Source organism: Xenopus laevis, chromosome 5S (assembly GCF_017654675.1).
Source record: "Xenopus laevis strain J_2021 chromosome 5S, Xenopus_laevis_v10.1, whole genome shotgun sequence".
In the NCBI taxonomy this organism is placed as follows: Eukaryota; Metazoa; Chordata; class Amphibia; order Anura; family Pipidae; genus Xenopus; species Xenopus laevis.
This window is the reverse complement of record NC_054380.1, coordinates 10,023,194-10,044,289: the sequence shown is the minus strand read 5'-3', so window position 1 is coordinate 10,044,289 and position 21,096 is coordinate 10,023,194. Positions and strand designations below refer to the sequence as shown.

Here is a 21,096-nt window from a genome sequence, read left to right as displayed (position 1 = left end):
TTCTGCACTGAAATCCATTTTTTTTATATTTAAAATTTGAAATCTAACATGGGGCGAGACATGTCAGTTTTCCAGGTGCCCCCAGTCATGTGACTTGTGCTCTGATAAGCGTCAGTCACTCTTTACTGCAAGTTAAGTGATATGCAAGAGGATAGAAAGACGGCACTCCGGTTAAAAAGCCTATGATTAAGGGAGTTGCGCCTGAAACGTGTCAGGTGATGTTGATTGCAATAAACCACCTTCTTTTTAACCAGAGTCCCGCATTTCTATCCTCTTGCATATCTGATTACAGTGGGAACCCTGGCGGCTGAGCACCCGGTACATCTAATAGCTGTACTAATTTATACACACAGGGGGTAAGTCTGGAGCGGCCAAACCCTTTTCTACTTTGTATGTCAAAGTGATATCCCCCCCCCCAGCAGCCTAACAACAGAACAATGGGAAGGTAACCAGATAGCAGCTCCCTAACACAAGATAACAGCTGCCTGGTAGATCTAAGAACAACACTCAATAGTAAAATCCAGGTCCCACTGAGACACATTCAGTTACATTGAGTAGGAGAAACAACAGCCTGCCAGAAAGCAGTTCCATCCTAAAGTGCTGGCTCTTTCTGAAAGCACATGATCAGGCAAAATGACCCGAGATGCACCTACACACCAATATTACAACTAAAAATACACTTGCGGGTTCAGGAATGAAATTTTATATTGTAGAGTGAATTATTTGCAGTGTAAACAGTGTAATTTAGAAATAAAAACTACATCGTAAAAATCATGACAATCCCTTTAAAGTACTGAGAAAAAAAATCAAAGCTCATACTACGAAGGGACAGAAACCAAAATACACTGAAGCCTATTGTTTCCGCCCAGAAGTGATGTTGGTAATGTAGATACTGACCAGTTGTTTTGAAGTGACAGATCTACTTTAATATGAAATCCAAGCACCACGGCTGTATTATTTTACTAGCTAGGGGTGAGCAATGCTCTTCTTGAATTTCAATGAGGCTTCTCCAGGCTGCTATTTATATCTGGCATTCTAAAGAGTTGGCAGCTGTCCTGCAAGGCTGTGTAATGTCACTGAGCAAGGACTCACGGCTGCTCATCTGCACACACTGGGGCTACACATGGAGCGGCTCTGCTTCTAACCAGGGAATATAAATGCAATGAACTGTCACTGCATATAATGGGCTATGCTTTCATACTGCAATGCAATTTGGCAGCTTTCAACCCAGTCTATTGAAGAAAGTATGTAGAGAATAAAGTATAAATTCATTGTTTATATTGAATATTTTATGCATTGTGACCCCACCAGAAGGGAATTGAACTGATGGCAACCCATCTTACCTGTGTCGGGAACATCTGTTGGTCTCATGATTCTGCGAATTTGTTCCATGGACTGCAGATCTGGTGACAGACCTGAAACAATTAAGGATAAAAAAAAGATTAGTGTATGTCTCCATGAGCTATGGCACATGGAGAGTGTATGCCATTCATCTCCCGGTCGCCATCTTCCGTATCTTTGTGTGGTCTTTGGGGTCTCAACGCCGATTTGAGCATTCGCAGATGAAGCCAATTCCTGACATGGCCAAACTGCACATGTTCCGGCAGGCTTCGTGACGGTGGAGAGACCCGAAGACTATATAAAGATCCAGAAGATGGTGACTGGGAGCAACGCTGTGCTTCTCTGCATTTAAAGGAGAATTCAACCCGTAACATAAAAAAACCCCTACCCTACGTAGACCCCCCCCCCTCAGCCTGCCTGGTACCCGGGGCAAATGACCCCAACTTTTTACTTATCCTTCGGTGCAGATTCTGTCCTCGGGAGAACACGGCAGCCATCTTCTTTTCTTCATTAAACTTTGGAAGCCGACAGTTTTTCAGTCTGCTTCTGAAGTTTAATGAAGAAAAGAAGATGGCTGCCCAAGGGATAAGTAAAAAGTTAGGGGCATTTGCACCAGGTAGGTTGTGGGGGGGGGGGGTCTACGTAGGGTAGGGTTTTTTTGTGTTACGGGTTAAATTCTCCTTTAAGGGTCAGAATTTTTAAAAGGGTTTATTTTAAACTAAAGCACATCGTGGGGAGGGAGGAGAGGGGGCAATGCATGCAAGATTGGGGGGAGGGGGCTTTTGGTAGTTCTCCTTTAACTTTTTTTTTTTTTTTTTTTTTTTTTTAAGGTCAGATCTGGGCAGAATTTTTTCCTTTCAAACAGGTGAGCAAAACTTGAGGGTCAGTTAGGGGTGATATTTGTTCTTACAATATCATGAGACAATTTTTATATACGCACAACCTAAGGTCTGAAGGTCTGATCAAATTATGAAGACTGAAGGTGGACTTAAACCACTTGTACATTCATAAGTAACAAAGCACCTCTTCTTCGAGTGACTAATCTCCACGAAAAGCCTTCCCGCTGGCTAGAATCTAAATCACCGGCTGGCACTCAGATCGCTTTATTTTCCGAAGTTTCCTTGTGAGGCACATTCGGAAAACGAAGTGCCCCAAGTGCCATCCTGCTGGCGATTTAGATTCTAGCCGGCAAGAAGGGAGTTCGGGGTGATAAGTCGCCCGAAGAAAAGGAGATTTGTTGCCTGGCGACTAAATAGTCTCTGCCCTTAAAGTCCCCTGATTTTAAGTTTCCCTGCATTTTATTTTAATTGTGGTCCCACCAATTTATAATGCATTTCAATTAAGGATGTACCGAATCCACTATTTTAGATTCGGCCGAACCCCCGAATCCTTTGCGAAAGATTCGGCCAAATACCGAACCAAATCCGAATTTGCATATGCAAATTAGGGGTGGGAAGGGAAAACCGTTTTTTACTTCCTTGTTTTGTGACAAAAAGTCACTCAATTTCCCTCCCTGCCCCTAATTTGCATATGCAAATTAGGATTCGGTTCAGCCTGGCAGAAGAATTCGACCAAATCCGAATCCTGCTGAAAAAAGCCGAATCCTGGCTGAATCCAGAACCGAATCCTGGATTCGGTGCATCCCTAATTTCAATGGGTGCATTTCCCTGATTTTAAGTAATGTTTTCCCGGATTTTACATCAAAATTTTGTCCTGATGTTCCCAAAAACTGCTTTTTTCCTATATGAATGTCATTATTAGTGAAATAAAGAGGGTTAAAATACTAACCAGATGTATATTGTGCCATGGTTCTGTCTGTAAATGATCAATTGCAATGAGTCTGCCCCTTATACAGACCTGCACCAATCACTTATTGCTTTAGGTTGTGTATGTGACTGACAGAGAGTCTTGCACGTGCCCCCCATAGTGTAACTAACACTGCAATGTTTAACCCTTGTTATAAAACACACTAAATATCGTATCTCAAAGTAAACTGGACTTCTGTGCTTATATCCTTTCAGTACTTGAAGAAAAAGTTACTTTAACACATTTCCCTGGACTTTACATAATTTTTTTCCTGGTCCCCTGAAAAACATAAAATGAGGGTTCTACCGTAAATCATATTTCACCAAACAAATTCCTAGTATTTATAGAAAAAAAATGCTTGAATTACACACACATTACAAAAGGGCTTAGACAGTCGCTCAGCTAAAAAAGATGGCATACCTCCATGGCAACAGAAAATCTTTTCATCCACAATGGCAGCAATAGGCAGGCAATTGAAGCAGTCTGTAAAAGTCTTCCACAGTTTTATGTTGAATCTCCGTTTGCCTAAAAAAAATTAAGAAAAAGCACAAGTTCAGTTTAATGAATTTTTAAAGGACAAGGAAAGGCATGAAAATAAAATCCCATTTTTACTTTCTTTAATAAAAAAAGAAACCTTTCTCCAATATACTTTAATTAAAAAACGTGTACCGTTTTTATAAGAAACCTGACTGTATGCAGTGAAATTCTCCCTTCATTTACTGCTGTGGATAGGAATTGTCAGATGGTCCCTAACTGCTCTGCAGGGAAACAATCATACTTATGAACAGCAGGGGGAGCTCCCACCTTACTTCCGAGCCATGCAGAACTCAAGCAGCTTTGTTTATGACTATCCCTAAGCAGCCCAGACCACACTGAGCATGTGCAGGGTCATGTGGGGGCAGCCATTCAAGCACAGGATACACAGTTGATAACAGATAAGTACTACTATAGTTTATATAAACAAGCTGCTGTGTAGCCATGGGGGCAACCATTCAAGCACAGGATACACAGTAGATAACAGATAAGTACTACTATAGTTTATATAAACAAGCTGCTGTGTAGCCATGGGGGCAGCCATTCAAACACAGGATACACAGTAGATAACAGATAAGTACTACTATAGTTTATATAAACAAGCTGCTGTGTAGCCATGGGGGCAGCCATGCAAGCACAGGATACACAGTAGATAACAGATAAGTTCTGTAGAATCCCATTCTATAGAGCTTATCTGTTATCTGCTGTGTATCCTGTGCCTTTTCTCTCTTTTCAGCTTTGAATGGCAGCCCGCATAGGAACCGAACCATTGGGGACTGAGCTATTCGTGAGAAGAGACAAGATGCTACAGCGACCACTGAAGTCCGAAGGAAGGAATTATTATTATCAACAGAGCACTGACATGTTGCACTGGTGCACAGCAGGAAAGGACACCGCCAGAGCTAAAAGAACATTTCACCAAACACAAAGTTTAAATGTATTGCCCAGAATTGCTAGGCAGCTGTTGGCACTACCCAGTAAACGGCACAAAGCCCAGTGTGGGAAACTCACATTCATCATAGAAGCCGTAGATCCGGTTGATGCTCGCACACTCATGGTTTCCTCTGAGAAGGAAGAAATTTTCTGGATATTTGATTTTATATGCCAGCAGCAGGCAAATGGTTTCCAGTGACTGCTTCCCTCTGTCCACATAATCCCCAAGGAATAGGTAATTGGCTTCTGGAGGAAAACCACCATATTCAAACAACCGCAGTAAATCCGTGTACTGTCCATGGATATCACCTGGAGACACAGAGAAAGGAAAGAGCTCAGTTATACAAAGTGACAGGCAGTAACCAGAGACTTGAGGGGGAAAGGGCACATGGGACATAACGGTTTGCTTTTGAATGTGAGCTGCATGCTGAGGATCAATTGCAAACTCACTATACGGTTGTGTCCCATGTGGCCCCCCTTAAAGGACAAGGAAAGTTAAACTAAAGAAGTAGCTAGAAATGTTGTACATTATGTTTTGTGCTTCTGAACCAGCCCAAGGCAACCACAGCCCTTTAGCAGTAAAGATCTGTGTCTCCAAAGATGCCCCAGTAGCTCCCCATCTTCTTTTCTGCTGATTCACTGCACATGCTCTGTGCTGCTGTCACTTACTGAGCTTAGGAACCCACTCACAATATACAGTACACATAGAATAGAAATGTCACAATATAAGGCTGATTAGTAATTAATACAGATAATTACTACATGGCAGCACAGAAACCAGTGCAATTAGCATCAGAATTTAATAATCAGCAAACCTGTAGCATCAGCTTATATTACAGCCAGGGAAGCTCATTTTCTGCTGGATAATTAGTGACGAGCATTAAGCTTAGCTTCTCAACAGCCAATCAGAGCATGTGAGTGTCACAGACACTTTCCAAGATGGTGACCCCCTGTGACAAGTTTGAAGTCCTGGATCATTGCTGCTATTGACAAGCTGTAACTTTAGCCTTGTGCAAGAAGTTCGGTATATAAAACGGCATTTTTAACCATATTCATTTTTAGGGTTTAGTTCTCCTTTAAAGTCACTGACTGACAGAGTTAAAGAGCTGAAAAGCATAAACAGCTCAGCACTGGCTACTCCCAGTTCTACTGGGCACACAGTACAACACAGTCTCATAATAGCACAGGGCTCAGTGCTGCCATTTAGCAGATTGTTTATTAACTGTCGCCATGCCAGCATGATGATTTAGGTTTCTGGGATCGTGTTAATAAGGCCATAAGTGCAGATGTTTCACAGAAAAAAAAATGATTTCTTTAAATCAGGTGGCAAATACCTATGGTTAACCAGTGCAGTGGGGTAGCACCTTAATCATGGCCATAGGAATGGGCACTTAGGCACGAAGCTCAAAGGACAATGCAACCCTTAAAGGAGTTGTCCACCATTGAGTTAACTTTAAGTATGATATAGAGAGTGATATTCTGAGACAAATGGGTTTCATTTTTTATAATTTTTGAGTTATTTAGCTTTTTATTCAACAGCTCTGGTTGTTCACCAGCAATTTGGTTGCTAGAGTCCAAACGACCCTAGCAACCATGAATTGATTTGAAGAGACTGGAATATGAACAGAGCTCACTGGTTATAAGAAAATCGCTTTCACGAATATTTAGGAAATGTTTTTGTGTGTGTGTGTGTGTGTGTGTGTGTGTGTGCGACTTTTTTTTCCTGTGCAGACTTTTTTTGTACAATACATTGCAGTCTATGGGTGTTTTTTGTTTTTGTAGTGAAACCTGGCAAGAAATTTTGCTCATCATTGCTCAGTTTTTTGTTTTGTAGTTCTGGCCCCAGAGATGGCAGACTGGTATTTTGTTTTATAGTTCTGAGCCCAGAGATGCCAGCCTGGTATGTGTTTTATAGTTCTGAGCCCAGAGATGCCAGCCTGGTATGTGTTTTTTAGCAATTTCCATAGAGGTCACTCTGGGCAATTTTTAATGGAATAAATTGAGTCACAGTTACCAGAACTGTCCATTTATCAAGCCTGGCACCATATACAGTGCTATAGTCATACAATGCTTCTCATTCAAATACAGGTGATCCCTCCAGCATATGGACAACCAAAGAAAAAGAAATAATGCAGCATTTAAAGGTGGAGGGCTGGAAATGAGCTAAATATTCATACTATTCATACTGGCTGGATCTTTGTAGGCATTTGAGGCTCTTTACATACCAAAATACTGGTTTATTAAGAAAGCAAAGAAGGGTCTAATAAACATAACACATAAGGACCCGTGGGAAAACCGCTTAATAATGCAGAAGAGAATTCAGTTGTGTGCAACCAGCAGAGACCATTCAGCAGGTGATCAATGAGACAGTGTCCCACTGAACTACAAACCAAACATTGATTAGAGAGTCATTTGATTGAACTGTAATGTCTTTTCCCACTGGGTTAAAACAAGGGTCCTTCCGCTTTTATTGTAGGAAGTATTTTACATTTATAAGGGGCATCACAGAGATCTACTGAACACCACAGAGAACCATTTCTGTTCCTATGGAGAAAGTTCTGAGCTTGTGATGTTCTATTGGGCCGACTCTAGCCACCCAGCTCTTCCCAATGTTGGGGACCAAGAGAAGCAGCTACAGAAGAAAATGCTATGGGGAAAGCTGCAGAACACCAAGGCCCATAAAGTGTTGTTTCAGAATGTTATTTGTGTCCTGTTCAAAGTACAGACAGTAAATGGCACAAACAGTTCCAGGCTCTCAAACAAATAAACACAAGGGAGACTGCAACTGCCATGAACTACTACTACTCCCAGTATTTAAAGCCAAAACAATAAAAAGGCAGCGAGTCAGCTAATAATGAATACAGTCTGGCCTGTTTCTGTAAGGAGATGTGTGTGGAGTTGTGTGTTTGGAGATGCCGCGCTGTCCTTGTCATGATATCATGTCACATCAATACACAAAAGACAAAGTGAGTGACCCAATCTCTCTGTATTTGCTTTGTTTCAAACATCATCACTCACCCACTTTTTTTTATCCGATAACCAGTGCACATTACACGTTGCCCACAGAACGGACACTGGCGTAAATTTGCTAGTAGAACAAGAAAGTGATGTATTTCAGTCCAACGCAGTGGGTTGCTGCAAAATCAGTGCTTTATTCGACACAACATGTTTCATGTTGTGTCGTTGGACTGAAATTCATCTATTTCTCGTTCTATTTGATATTGGCTTCATTGGACGGAGGCTTAGTGATTGAACAGTCTGGTCGAATCCACTCTATTCTGTCTGTAAATTCGCTAGTGTTACTTCGCACCCTTACGCCTGCCAAATTTGCGCAACGGACGTAACTATGCAAATTCACTAACGTGCGCATTTTTATGAACGCTACCTTTTACGCCAGACTTCCTTCGCCACCTCAGACCCGGCGAAGTGCAATAGAGTAGATAGGGATTGCTTCAAAAACATTAAACATTTTTCTAAGTCCCAAAAAACGCTGGCGTTTTTTTCTGGGTGATAGGCTGAAAAAGATCGAAAAAAATTTTTGGGGCTCCCCTCCTTCCCCCTACATTTCCTAACTCATGGGACCTTAACTATACAGTGGGCACATGTGTAGGGCAAAATAACAATTTTATTTGCTGTTTTGAAGGTTTCCCAGGCTTCTGTAGTGATGCTACATATACCTCCATTGTAACTTCAATTTGGCGCCGTATTGCTAGCGTAACTTCGCTTTTCTTGGTGAATTAACGCTAGTGCAATTTCGCAACCTTACACTTCCCCTGAGCGTAACTTCGGATTTTAGTGAATTTGCGTAGCGCTGGCAAAAATACGCCTGGCGAAGCGGACGGTGGCGCAACTACGAATCTTCGTGAATTTGCCCCCTCATGTCTGTGGAGAGATTATAATGAAAGGATGATATGACGGGAAGTCTAGTGAGTGTTTGGACAGGCATAAACATCCTTTTCTTGTATCTTCAGTTTGTGCGACAACATAAGCCACAGCCGAATTTACACCCTAAAACCGTGGTTCCTAAACTTTGGGGTTGGCCTGGGAATAGTCACAAAGATGGGGAAGTCTGAAGGTCCATTAGGATTTTAGATGAACACATACCTTGTACTTAATCCCAACTAAGATATAATCAATCCTTACCAGCCTATTGGGTTTATTTAATGTTTACATGATTTTCTAGTAGACTTAAGATTTGAAGATCCAAATAATGGAAAGATCAGTTTTTCGGAAAACCCCCCCGGGTCCCAAGCATTCTGTATAACAGGTCCCAAGCATTCTGGATAACAGGTACAATAACTGTACAACTGGCCAATTCTGCAATGTTCCCAATCATCTATAACCTTGTCATAAGCTATGGGGGGGTCTTACAACAAATGTTGGACAAAAAAAGGCCATAAACCAAAAGAACTCAGAAAGCCTCTGCCCTAGGGTGACATTTAGCCAAAGGCCAGAGCAGTATTCTCCCCCCCCAAGCACAACTTCCCTAATGATTCAGCCTTCGCACACTCAGTAGGAGAGCAGAAAACACACACACTGCTGTTCTGAGCCCACAACATGACAGTTACAATGTAAAAGGAAGAAAGTGGATTTTAGGAGGCACAAGAGAGGATCAGATTAAACACTCAATGCTCCACACAGGGCTCTCTGGGGAGAAAATGTCCATTTAAAGGATTAAGTAGACAGACCAGAGAAAGCTTATACAATTAGAAAATGTTCCTTTTAACTCAGGCTTTACAGTATCAATTATCCAAAAGATTCCAATGTAAGCAGGAGATCCTTAAATGGGCGGTTCACCTTTTAGGGTCAGGGCACACAGGCAGATTAGTCATCAGGCGTCAAATCTCCTCTTCTTCAGGGCGAATAATCTCCCCGAACTGCCTCCCCGCCGGCGGGATGGCACTCTGAGCGTTTTGTTTTCCGTAGTCGCCTCACGAGGAAACTTCGGGCGACTTTGGAAAACGAATTGATTCGTAGTGCCACCCCGCCGGCTATTTACATTTTAACCGACGGGGTGGCAGTTTGGGGAGATTAGTTGCCCTGAAGAGGGGATTTGTCGTTGGGCAATTTATCTCTCCAAATCTGCCTGTGTGACCTGACCCTTAAAGAAAAACTATAGCCCCAAAATGAATACAAATAGTGTGTATAAAATTAAGTGGCATATTAAAGAATCTCATTAAACTGGAATATATATTTAAAGGAAAACTATACCCCCAAAATGAATACTTAAGCAACAGATAGTTTATATCAAATTGAATGACATATTAAAGAATCTTACCAAACTGGAATATATATTTACATAAATATTGCCCTTTTACATCTCTTGCCTTGAACCACCATTTCGTGACTCTATCTGTGCTGCCTCAGAGATCACCTGACCAGAAATACTACAACACTAACTGTAACAGGAAGAAGTGAGGAAGCAAAAGGCAGAACTCTGTCTGTTAATTGGCTCATGTGACCTTACATGTGGTTTGTATGTGTGCACAGTGAATCTTACGATCTCAGGGGGCGGCCCTTATTTTTTAAAATGGCAATTTTCTATTTATGATTACCCAATGGCACATACTACTAAAAAAGTATATTATTATGATAATGGTTCATTTACATAAAGCAGGGTTTTACACATGAGCTGTTTTACTCAGTATCTTTTAATAGAGACCTACATTGTTTGGGGGTATAGTTTTCCTTTAAGTAAATATTGCCCTTTACATCCCTTGCCTTGAACCCCCATTTAGTGTTGGTCTGTGTGTTGCCTCAGAGATCACCTGACCAGAAATACTACAACTCTAACTGTAACAGGAAGAAGTGTGGGAGCAAAAGACCAGAATGCCGTCTGTTCATTGGCTCATGTGACCTAACATGTATGGTTTGTTGGTTTGTTTGTGTGCACAGTGAATTGTACGATCCCAGGGGGCCGTCTTTATTTTCTAAAATGGCAGTTTTCTATTTATGATTACCCAATGGCACATACTACTAAAAAAGTATATTATTATGAAAATGGTTTATTTACACAAAGCAGGGTTTTATATATGAGCTGTTTTATGCAATATCTTTTTATAGAGACCTACATTGTTTGGGGGTATCGTTTTCTTTTAAGTTTACTTTTTTTTTTTTTTTATAATAGTTTTTGAATTATGTGTCTTCAACTTCTATCTTTTCCAGTTCTCAAATGGGGGTCACTGACCCCAGTGGCCAAAAAATATTGCTCTGAGGCTATAACTTATTGCTACTTTTTATTACTGGTCTGTGCAGGACAAAAAATAAATAAAATTGTACTACATTTTCTCTTACCTGCATTGTAATCATCGATTAGTGCTGGAATAATTGCAATGTGAACCAAGCAGGATTTCTTGTGGAATGACAGACAGAGCTTTGTACATGTTCAGCGCTGTGCAGATAAAGGAGCCGCCCTATGAAAGCTCTAGGTGGCTCCTGACTCACAGCCAAATAAAACACAAGCTACTTCTGTCTGCATCAAACCCTTGTGTGAGCAGAGCCAGTAAGAACAGGGTACACTCACATACACACAAGGAATATACATATAATCTACAGTCTGGTCATTTCCCTATGGGACCAGACTGTAAATTATATCCTTATAAACGGCGCGTTCTGACATCAGAACGCGCCGTTTATATGTTACATCACTTCCGCCGCTGCTCTCTCCCTGCAGCTCTCCCTACACGCTTCCCCCCTCCCATCTGACTCGCAGGCTCAGATTTTACTTACAGCACAGTGCGCTCCTTTTTTCTCTCACTCCCTCTCAGATATGGCCCTTCATAGCTTCCGTCTCATGTGCTCCCCCTGCTGATCCCTGTCTGGCTCGGATCCCCCTCCCCTTGTTGTTAGTGCGGGGAATTTCATTCAGGGGGAGGAGTAATTATCAAAGGGGTGACGAGCGGATTGCAGCAGGAGCAGGTATGCCGGTTTTCTGTGTCAGTCCGTGCTGGCTGACAGGCTGATTGTAGCTCCTTCCAATTTAACCAGTACTGCTCTGGTGCTGCTTCAAAATTCATTGCAGATGGGGAGGGGCTGGCAGGAGGGGTGTGAAGCTTCACAGTCTCACTTTTGACTCCATGTATCTCTGTGTCCACTCTGTCTAACCCCCTCTCTGGTCTGTCTCCATTCTTTCTCACCAATTTTCACATAACCTCCCTCTCAACTTACACTCCCCCTCTCACCTCAGTCTCCAGTCTTGATTTAAGTTTCCCTACTTCCTTGGTCTTTCCCCTATGACATCACCTGTGGCAGGCAAGAAGGCAAGGGCAGAACAGAGCCAGACATCTTTGTAGATTATAATGCATAATGTACCCCCTGCTATAATTTATAAAGATATTAGAAGTCACCTCGGAGTTATGTGACCTGTATAAAAGCACTCGGCGTTCGGCCTCGTGCTTTTATATGGTCACATAACTCCTCGGTAACATAATATCTTTATAAATTACAAAAAGTCGGCCAGATCTCGATAGGGCAGGTTAAAAAATCCACGATCGGATCAGCCTATCACCCACTTCAACGTGGGCATATCGGGGGGGCCCTCGTTTGGAGACATCGCCAAACGAGCGGATCTCTACGTCTATGGCCACCTTAAGACAATGTGAATGTCTAATGTAACTGGTGGAGGTGAGACAGACTACACAGAATGTAAGGAGCATCAGTCGAGGTTATGGATCTTCACTGTGTAGCCCAGCAAACAGGGAATCAGGATTTCTAGCTTTCTGCTTAGTTGACTTCAGTTGCACTGTTAACATTATTAAAATTACAGATGGTACTGTAGTCAGGGGCCCATCATCAAATGCTCTCATCTCCTATTAGAAATGGTTACTTTAGCTGAAAATATTTGTAGCATCTCATTGTTAAGGTGGTCATACACAGGCTGATCAAAAAATGCTTATTGGCCTGTATATTGGAACAGTTCTAGAGACTGCCCAGCCAATATTGGTCTGTAAATCGTCCAGATATCTTGGGCAGGTTTAAAAATTCTACCAGTTAAGGACAGTGGCACGCATTCCTCTTCCTAGGACCCTGTTATAATTTTATTATATATAAATATTTGTTTGAATAATCTCATTGTAACCCAGTGAGTTGGTGGTCAAATTGCCAACCCAAAATGTGCCCAGTCACTCCCGAGTTATAATAAAACTCTGCCTAAACCCCTGTAAGCCCCACCCCTTCTACAACCAGAGAATGATTGTTTTCTCTTGAGTCCAGGTTATAGCCAGACCAAACTTACCGCAGATCTTCAACGGGGCTTCCAACTCCAACAGGATTGGCTGACTCAGAAAGATCTCACGAGATTTTATACAAAGCCCTCGCACTTCTGCCTCTGTCATCTGCACAATCTTCCCAGGCCGACATCCTCGTACTGCAAAAATAATGTTCTGAGGTTAGACTTGTGCCCCAAATAATGTACGGCAACCACAGTGCACATTTCCATAAACAAAAGAAGCCTGCAAACATTCAGCCAAATGACAGATTGAGACAATATAATCTGTGGGTACAGTCTTTAGCATAGCTTCATTTCAGAATATTATATCCAGAATATTCCTTGGCCTCTAAAGCTGCTGTCGAATTTGTACTCCGCAGCTACAAAGCCTATGGGTTTGCCTGCCAAGTCACATGAAGCAACTGGTTTCTTAAGAGAGCAGCCAATCATAAGCAGCTTACAAGGTTTTAAGCAGTGATGAAGCCTGAGCCTTAGGGCAGAGACACGTGGAGATTTGGGGAGAATTAGTCGGCTGGCGACAAATCACCTCTTCTTTGGGCTACTAATCTCCCCCAACGGCCTTCCCGCTGGCTTGATCCTAAATCGCCAGCGGGATGGCACTCTGTGCGCTTCGTTTTCCAAAGTCGCCTCACGAGGAAACTGGCAATTCAGATTCTAGCCTGCAGGAAGGCAGTTCGGGGAATACCGACCATGGAATTGAAAACACTATTCTTCGGTGACGCTATAATTGTATCGTTACTATTACATTTGTTATTTTTCTATTCGGCCCATCTCCTATTCATCGTCCAGTCTCTTATGCACACCACTACCTTGTTGCTAGAGTTATTAGGACCCTAGCAACCAGATAGCAACTGAAATGCCAAACTGGAGAGCTGCTGAACAAAAAGATAAATAATCAGAAGATCACTGTCTGCACGAAGCTACAAAGTTCATTGTAAAGTGAACAACCCCTTTAAAAAGGACTGTATGCAACAATGAACCATATTTAGGAGACACTATACTCCTGACAATACATGAGCATCTGTATTCCAACATGTATTTTAATACAATGGCCATCTTCAAATAGAAGCAGGGCCGGACTGGAAATCTGTGGGCTCTGGCAAAATGCCAGAAGGGCTGCTATAAGGCCCCATAGAAAGTCAGTATTTAGTGGGCAGATGGGGTCTGTTTGGGCCTCTGAGTGGGCTGATTGGGCCTCTTTGTACCTGAAATGCCAGGGCCTATTTTAATTCTCAATCCGGACCTGAATAGAAGTGCTTGTGCTAATGAGAGCCACTTAGAAAATTAGCTTGAAAAATAAACAGGCACTGCTGCTCGCAACAAGAGGTATTTCCCTGAATTAGGCAAGTAGTATCTGTAACTAATGGGGGATGTAATAAAAGTCGGTAATGGAAAAAGCATTCGCAATGCCTTTGTGTAAAATTTAGTTATACGCAAATTTAATATAGCTTTTGAGAACCCGGAAACGGTTTAGCGACCACTTGGAAGAAAGTTTGCGCCAATACGCAGCAAATGTAATAAAAAAAAGTTATGTTTGCTCCAAAAGATTACGACGCTTTCAAGCACTTCTTAAAAGTGTGCAATTAAAATTTGCAATTAAAACTGGCAATGCAATAACAGTTTGAGGAAGACTATTACATTGCGAGATGTGAATTTTTATTCTTATTCATGCAAATTGTTTTTCTTTTTGCGACTTCTATTAGATTCCTCCTCTTGAGTGCAAGAGCTTTCTAGCACCCTCACAATAGTGCAGGGCAAACGTATTCACAAGTGCCCCCCAAATTTATTTGCAAGTACCAGAAAACTTGTATTTTACATCAGATGAAATACAGCGGAGGCGAAGTTTCCCTTAAATAATGATAGAATATAGAAAACTAAAAACAGCCGTGACCCAATTCAATGCTGGCTGCACACAGTAGTCTCTGCTGAGCTGTATCAGTGCTCTGCAGCAGAGACAGAAGGATGCCAGACTCCCCTCCTACCAAAGCCCATTAAATGGGAACTAAAGTCTAAAATAGAATAAGGCTAGAAATGCTGTATTTTATATACTGAATATACACATGAACTTACTGCACCACAAGCCTAATTAAACAAATGATTTATTCTTTTAAAGTTGGCCGCAGGGGGGCGGTCATCTTGTAACTTTGTTAAACATCTTTGCAAGACCAAGACTGCGCACATGCTCAGTGTGGTCTGGGCTGCTTAGGGATTGTCATAAATTATCAAAACAGCACAAGTCAAATAATAACTGGCAAAAGCCGATACAGCAAGACTAATAGTACTCGGAATATGCAGAGTCAATGCATACAAACATCTACAAAGTCGACGGCTGCTTTATAGAGAAACAAACAAAGCTGCTTAAATTCTGGGGGCTCCCCCCTGCCTATTGAAAGTATAATTGTTTCCCTGCAGAGCAGTTAGGGACCATCTGAAGTTTCCTATCCTCAGCAGTCAGAGCAAGTTACACAAAGGGTAATTTCACTGCATACAATCAGGTTTATTATAAAAACGGTACACATTTTGAAGATAGATTTCTTTTTCATTAAAGTAAGTAAAAATTGGATTTTTTTTTTTTTTTTTGCCTTTACATCCCCTTTAAGTACCAACAGCTCACTGCTCAGATAAAAAGAAAATGTGTAGCCGCTCTGGCTTCTGACAAGTGAAAATCATTTGCCCGAGTACCTCCAAGTCTCGAGCAGACGGATGACAAGTGATGTAAACGGAGCAACAAAGAGCATAAGAGTAAGTGCAAATATTTGATCTTGCCGGGCACTCCGAATATGGCAATTACATTTTCCTTGGCACCGCTAGATACACAAGCCTGTGGCCAAAATGCACTTACATCTCTGTATATACACCCCCGTACATCTCACTAATGTGCAGAGAGAGGGAGTCGTTGCTTATTGAGCACATACAAAGGAACAGTAACATCAAAAAAAATAAAGTTTTTTAAAGTAATGAAAATATAATGCAGTGGTGCCCTGCACTGGTAAAACTATAATGTTTTTGCTTCAGAAACACTGCTATAGTTTATATAAACAAGTGTAGCAACGGCGGAAATTGAAAAAAAGACTATGGCACAGGATAAACAATAGATAACACCATTATGTTCTACAGAGCTTATCTGCTATCTTCTGTGTAACCTGAGCATTTTCTCCTTGAATGGCTGCCCCATTGCTACACACCAGTTTTACCAGTTCCGGGCAACACCATTATATTTTTATTACTTTAAAACACTAATTTTTTGATGTTACGGTTTCTTTTCATGTGCTCAATAAGCAACGACATATATAAATACAGGGGCAAACACAGCAATTAAAATGCAGTGATCCTGCATAGTTGCAGAAAATGTAGAAGGCAGTCGTTTTCCTGCGATCGACCCCACTGGCCGCGCGTAAGGTTTTTGGCATGCAGCTGTAAAGGGAAAGGTATTTTCAGGAGAATTGTTGCCTTCCTCGTGTGCCACTGCCCTTCAGTGCAGAAGCAAAACACCTTTAGAAGAAGGGCCAGAGGAAAATGTACATTTACAAGGTCCACTAAAGCCATTAAAAGCGATGGCTCCTCCTCACGGCCTACCCTTTATTCTCCAAACAAATATTAAAGGGTTTTTCACCTTTGAGTTCAATTTTAGTATGATGATATTCTGAGACTATTTGCAATTGGTTTTCATTTTTTTTTTATTATTTGTGGTTTTTGAGTTATTTAGCATTTTATTCAGCGGCTGTCCAGTTTGCAATTTCAGTCGTTTGGTTGCTAGGGTCCAAATTACCCCAGCAACCATACGCTGATTTGAATAAGAGACTGGGATATGGATAGGACTGAATAGAAAAGAGTACAGGTATGGGATCCGTTATCAGAAAAACAAATACAAAAAGTTCCAAATTACAGAAAAGCTGTCTCCCATAGACTCCATTTTATCCAAAAATTCAAAATTTTTAAAAAAATTATTTAATTTTTCTGTGTATTAATAAAACAGTACCTTGTACCTTGGTCCAAATTAAGATATAATGAATCGTTATTGGAAAGAAAACCAGCCTACTGAGTTTAAAGTTTACATGATTTTCTAGTAGACTTAAGGTGTGAAGATCGAAATTATGGAAAACCCAGGGTCCCAACCATTCTGGATGACAGGTCCCATACCTGTATTAAAAATGTAGCAATAACTCATACATTTGTAGCCTTCTTTGACTTGTGACAATGGGAAACTCACTCAAAACCAAAGAGCCTCAGGCACCAACTCATTAGACTGTAAGCTCTATGGGACTAGAATATTGTGGAACACAATGGTGTTAAATTATCCACTCTTGACGCCTATTATTCTGTATACTTTGTCAGTAATGAATGTGTTTATATATTTTTATAGTACAAATTTCAAGTCAGCTCAAATGCCCCAATTTCACAGATAAAGAGGTGCACGTACCATTAGTGGTCCATCCTCCACTCCAATGTAGTAAAATTATTTCAGCAAAGCACCTTGTGGTTAAAAATGCCTTTATTCAAATTCACATGGCAGACCCGTTCAGCAACGTTTCAGGCCTATATGCGGCCTTTTATCAAGCTTGATAAAAGGCCGCATATAGGCCTGAAACGTTGCTGAACGGGTCTGCCATGTGAATTTGAATAAAGGCATTTTTAACCACAAGGTGCTGTGCTGAAATAATTTTACTATATGTTTTTATAGAACATGGAATAGACAATGGTATAAATCTTGCGCAAAAATACAATATACTCCGGATGCGCAAAATACAAAGGGATTCCACCCCAAAATAATATTAAAACAATCAACTTGATATGCGCTTCCGTTTAAAAATAAATACACCAACTTTTAGTGTCCCCAAAATGTCCCAAAAATTCCCTGTATTCCACCGGGGTCCGGAGCCAGAGAAAATATCCCAAAGATCGCTTCCACAGCTGGCGATCGCTCCTGAGCTTTAAAACAGAAAAAAGACAAAGACCGCACCAATGTGAAATATTCTCAAAGCCGGTATCAGGGCCCTGCTTGGTTACTACTTACAGGATTTCCCGGACACGGCTCACACACAGGAACAGATCTGCAGTGCGGTGAGGCTCAGCTTGTCTTCCTAAGCGATGTCGCTAAAGCTTTCACAATCCCACGATATGCTGCCCTTGCGATTCCGCTCCTGTTCCAGTGAGCAGTCTTCCTTTCAGACCTTTGACAGTTTCTTTAGTTCATTTTTCATTGTTTGATGTGTCTGGAGCTTTCAGAGCAGCCATTTCATGCACTGGAACAGGAGCGGAATCGCAAGGGCAGCGAGCGCAGCATATCGTGGGATTGTGAAAGCTTTAGCGACATCGCTTAGGAAGACAAGCTGAGCCTCACCGCACTGCAGATCTGTTCCTGTGTGTGAGCCGTGTCCGGGAAATCCTGTAAGTAGTAACCAAGCAGGGCCCTGATACCGGCTTTGAGAATATTTCACATTGGTGCGGTCTTTGTCTTTTTTCTGTTTTAAAGCTCAGGAGCGATCGCCAGCTGTGGAAGCGATCTTTGGGATATTTTCTCTGGCTCCGGACCCCGGTGGAATACAGGGAATTTTTGGGACATTTTGGGGACACTAAAAGTTGGTGTATTTATTTTTAAACGGAAGCGCATATCAAGTTGATTGTTTTAAGAACATGGAATAGAATTGATCCATTATCGGGAAACCCGTTATCCAGAAAACTCAGATTTACGAAAAAGGCAGTCTCCCATAGGCTACATTTTTTTTTAAAGAATTCCTTTTTCTCTATTATAACAAGGGATGCACCGAATCCAGGATTCGGTTCGGTATTCGGCCGAATCCTTCTGCCCGGCTGAACCGAATCTGAATCCTACAGGTCCCATACCTGTATTATTACTTGCTCTACCTGAAGAAGACCTGTCACCTGTGTGGCAACTATCTTTCCCTGCTTGTGCTGCCAATCAGAAATGAGTGAAAAGGGTCATCTGTCATCACTCCTGCTGTAGACTTCAACAGCAACTGGCAGTTAACAGTGGTGACAGTTGCTACTCAAGTCTACGGCAGGCAGAACCAGCAGTGATAAAAGTTGCACTGCTGGAAGAGCAGCGTATGAGCGATCTGAGCCTAAAGCTGGAACAAAACCTGATGTTGTTGCCATATATGAAAAACATTTTCCAATACAAACATTCGGTTTACACTGGGATTTTTACTCAACTTCTACACTATCTTTGTATTGAATTCTGTGCCTGCTGAAATACAATGAGCCATTCATAGTTGGGTGCCCAACCCAGGCTTGTTACATGGCAACCTGCCGTCTGTGCCGCATTAATCATTTAGTGTTTTGTATTGTTCTGCCACATGCAACCTTCATTACCATTCATTTCTACACAGAAAATCTTGCCTATCAGCCCTGAAATGCATGTTACATAACCAGGGATTAGCCATTAAACCCCTGGGAATGTTACGTAGTGTGTTCTGACCTATTCAATGCAAGCGTACGAAGTCTAGCAACACCATGAGAGCTGTTTATTAAGATGTGGAAAATATGTTATGCCTAAACGGTATTTAAAATGTTATGTTGCTAACCTTACATGTGTTTTAAAGAAGAAGGAAAGCTACTGAGGCAGATTATTTGCAATAGTGCAAGTTATACTATATTTATTCAGCAGAATGCTTTACCATACCAGAGTAAACAGATCTAGAAGCTCTCTCTGTTTAGGATAGCAGCTGCCATATTAGCTTGGTGTGACATCCCTTCCTGCCTGAGGCTCTCCCTGCTCACTCATAGCTCTGGGATCAGATTACAGCAGGGAGAGGGGAAAGTCCTAGCCCTGGAGGTTTAAAGGGGATGTAAAGGTAAATAAAATCCAATTTTTACTTTCTTTAATGAAAAAGAAAGCTATCTCCAATATACTTTCATTAAAATAGGTCTACCGTTTTTATAATAAACCAGCCTGTATGCAGTGAAATTCCCCCTTCATTTTACTTGCTCTGATAACTCCAGGTAGGAAACTTCAGATGGTTCTCATACTTTCAAACGGCGGGGGGGTGAAATCGACCCACCTTACTTCCCAGAACTCAATCAGATTTGTTTGTTTCCCTGTAAAACAGCCGGCGACTGTGTAGAGATTTGTATCCGCAGACCCAGTGCAGTCTGTATATTCTGATTATTAATCAGTCTTGCTGTATAGGCTTCTATGGCAGATATTATTTGACTTGTGCTGTTTTGATAATTTATGACGATCCCTAAGCTTAACCTCCCAACTGAAGCCCAGACCACACTGAGCATGTGCACAGTCTTGGTCTTGCAAAGATGTATAACAAAGTTACAAGATGGTGACCCCCTGTGGCCAACTTTGAAAGCATAAATCATTTGTTTAATTAGGCTTCTGGTGCAGTAAGTTCATGTTTATATTTAGTATAGAAAATACAGCATTTCTAGCATTATTCTATTTTAGACATTACTTCCCCTTTAAGCTGAAAGCATGAAGTCTAATACAGAAGCCCATGTATACACAATAGAAGGACAAAAAAAGTGGAGTTTCTTTTGACAGAGGACTCAGAGCAGCATTACTTTGAGGGTTTACTGGTGTATTTATATAGACCTTTCTGATAAAGCTTACTTAATTTTAGCCTTTCCTTCTCCTTTAACCTCCATCCATTACCGTCACTGAAATCAGCCATTACAAGCACCTATTTAGTGTATTTAAAAAGGTGATTTCTTTTTCAAATAAAAGGGATAGCTCACCTTTAAATGTCAGTATGATGTAGACAAGTTTAAAATTGTTTTAAATTTGTGTTTTCAAATTTCTTAACTTTTTGTTCAGAAGCTCTCCAATTTGGAATTTCAGCTGCTGTTTGAGTCCAGTCTAGCAACCAAAGTGATATAAATAGACTGGGAAATTAATTAAGAAGGCTTTAAATAAAACATAAGTAATAAAAAGAGACAACCAATCAATTACAGTCTCACAGAGCAATAGTGCTTTGTTGGCTGGGGTCAATGACCCCGATTTGGATGCTCGAAAGAGGCAGAAGAGGATGTCAGATAGTTTAAAACAATAAATAAAAAAATGAAGTATTTTGCAATTTCAGCAATGTGGTTGCTAGGGTCCAAATTAACCTAGAAACCACGCATCGATTTGAATACGAGACTGGAATATGAATAGGAGAGGGACTGAATAGAAAGATGATTAATAAAAAGCAGCAATAACAATACATTTGTAGCCTTACAGAGTATTTGTTTTTAAATGGGGTCAGCTGGAAAGAGTCAGAACAAGAAGATGAATAATTCAAAAA

The 21,096-nt window shown here is 41.2% G+C and overlaps 1 protein-coding gene across 1 annotated transcript in view; it reads right to left on the bottom strand.

Annotated features, from left to right (window-relative positions):
- The window catches only part of ppp1cb.S (protein phosphatase 1, catalytic subunit, beta isozyme S homeolog), a 58,029-nt gene that overhangs the window by 9,546 nt on the left and 27,387 nt on the right, over positions 1 to 21,096 (bottom strand). The window contains exons 2-5 of the mRNA XM_018264908.2: positions 12,848 to 12,979; positions 4,693 to 4,923; positions 3,568 to 3,672; positions 1,344 to 1,415 (exon numbers count right to left, since the gene is read on the bottom strand). Of these exons, the coding sequence (XP_018120397.1) occupies positions 1,344 to 1,415; positions 3,568 to 3,672; positions 4,693 to 4,923; positions 12,848 to 12,979 (540 nt within the window). The remainder of the gene's footprint in view (positions 1 to 1,343; positions 1,416 to 3,567; positions 3,673 to 4,692; positions 4,924 to 12,847; positions 12,980 to 21,096) is intronic.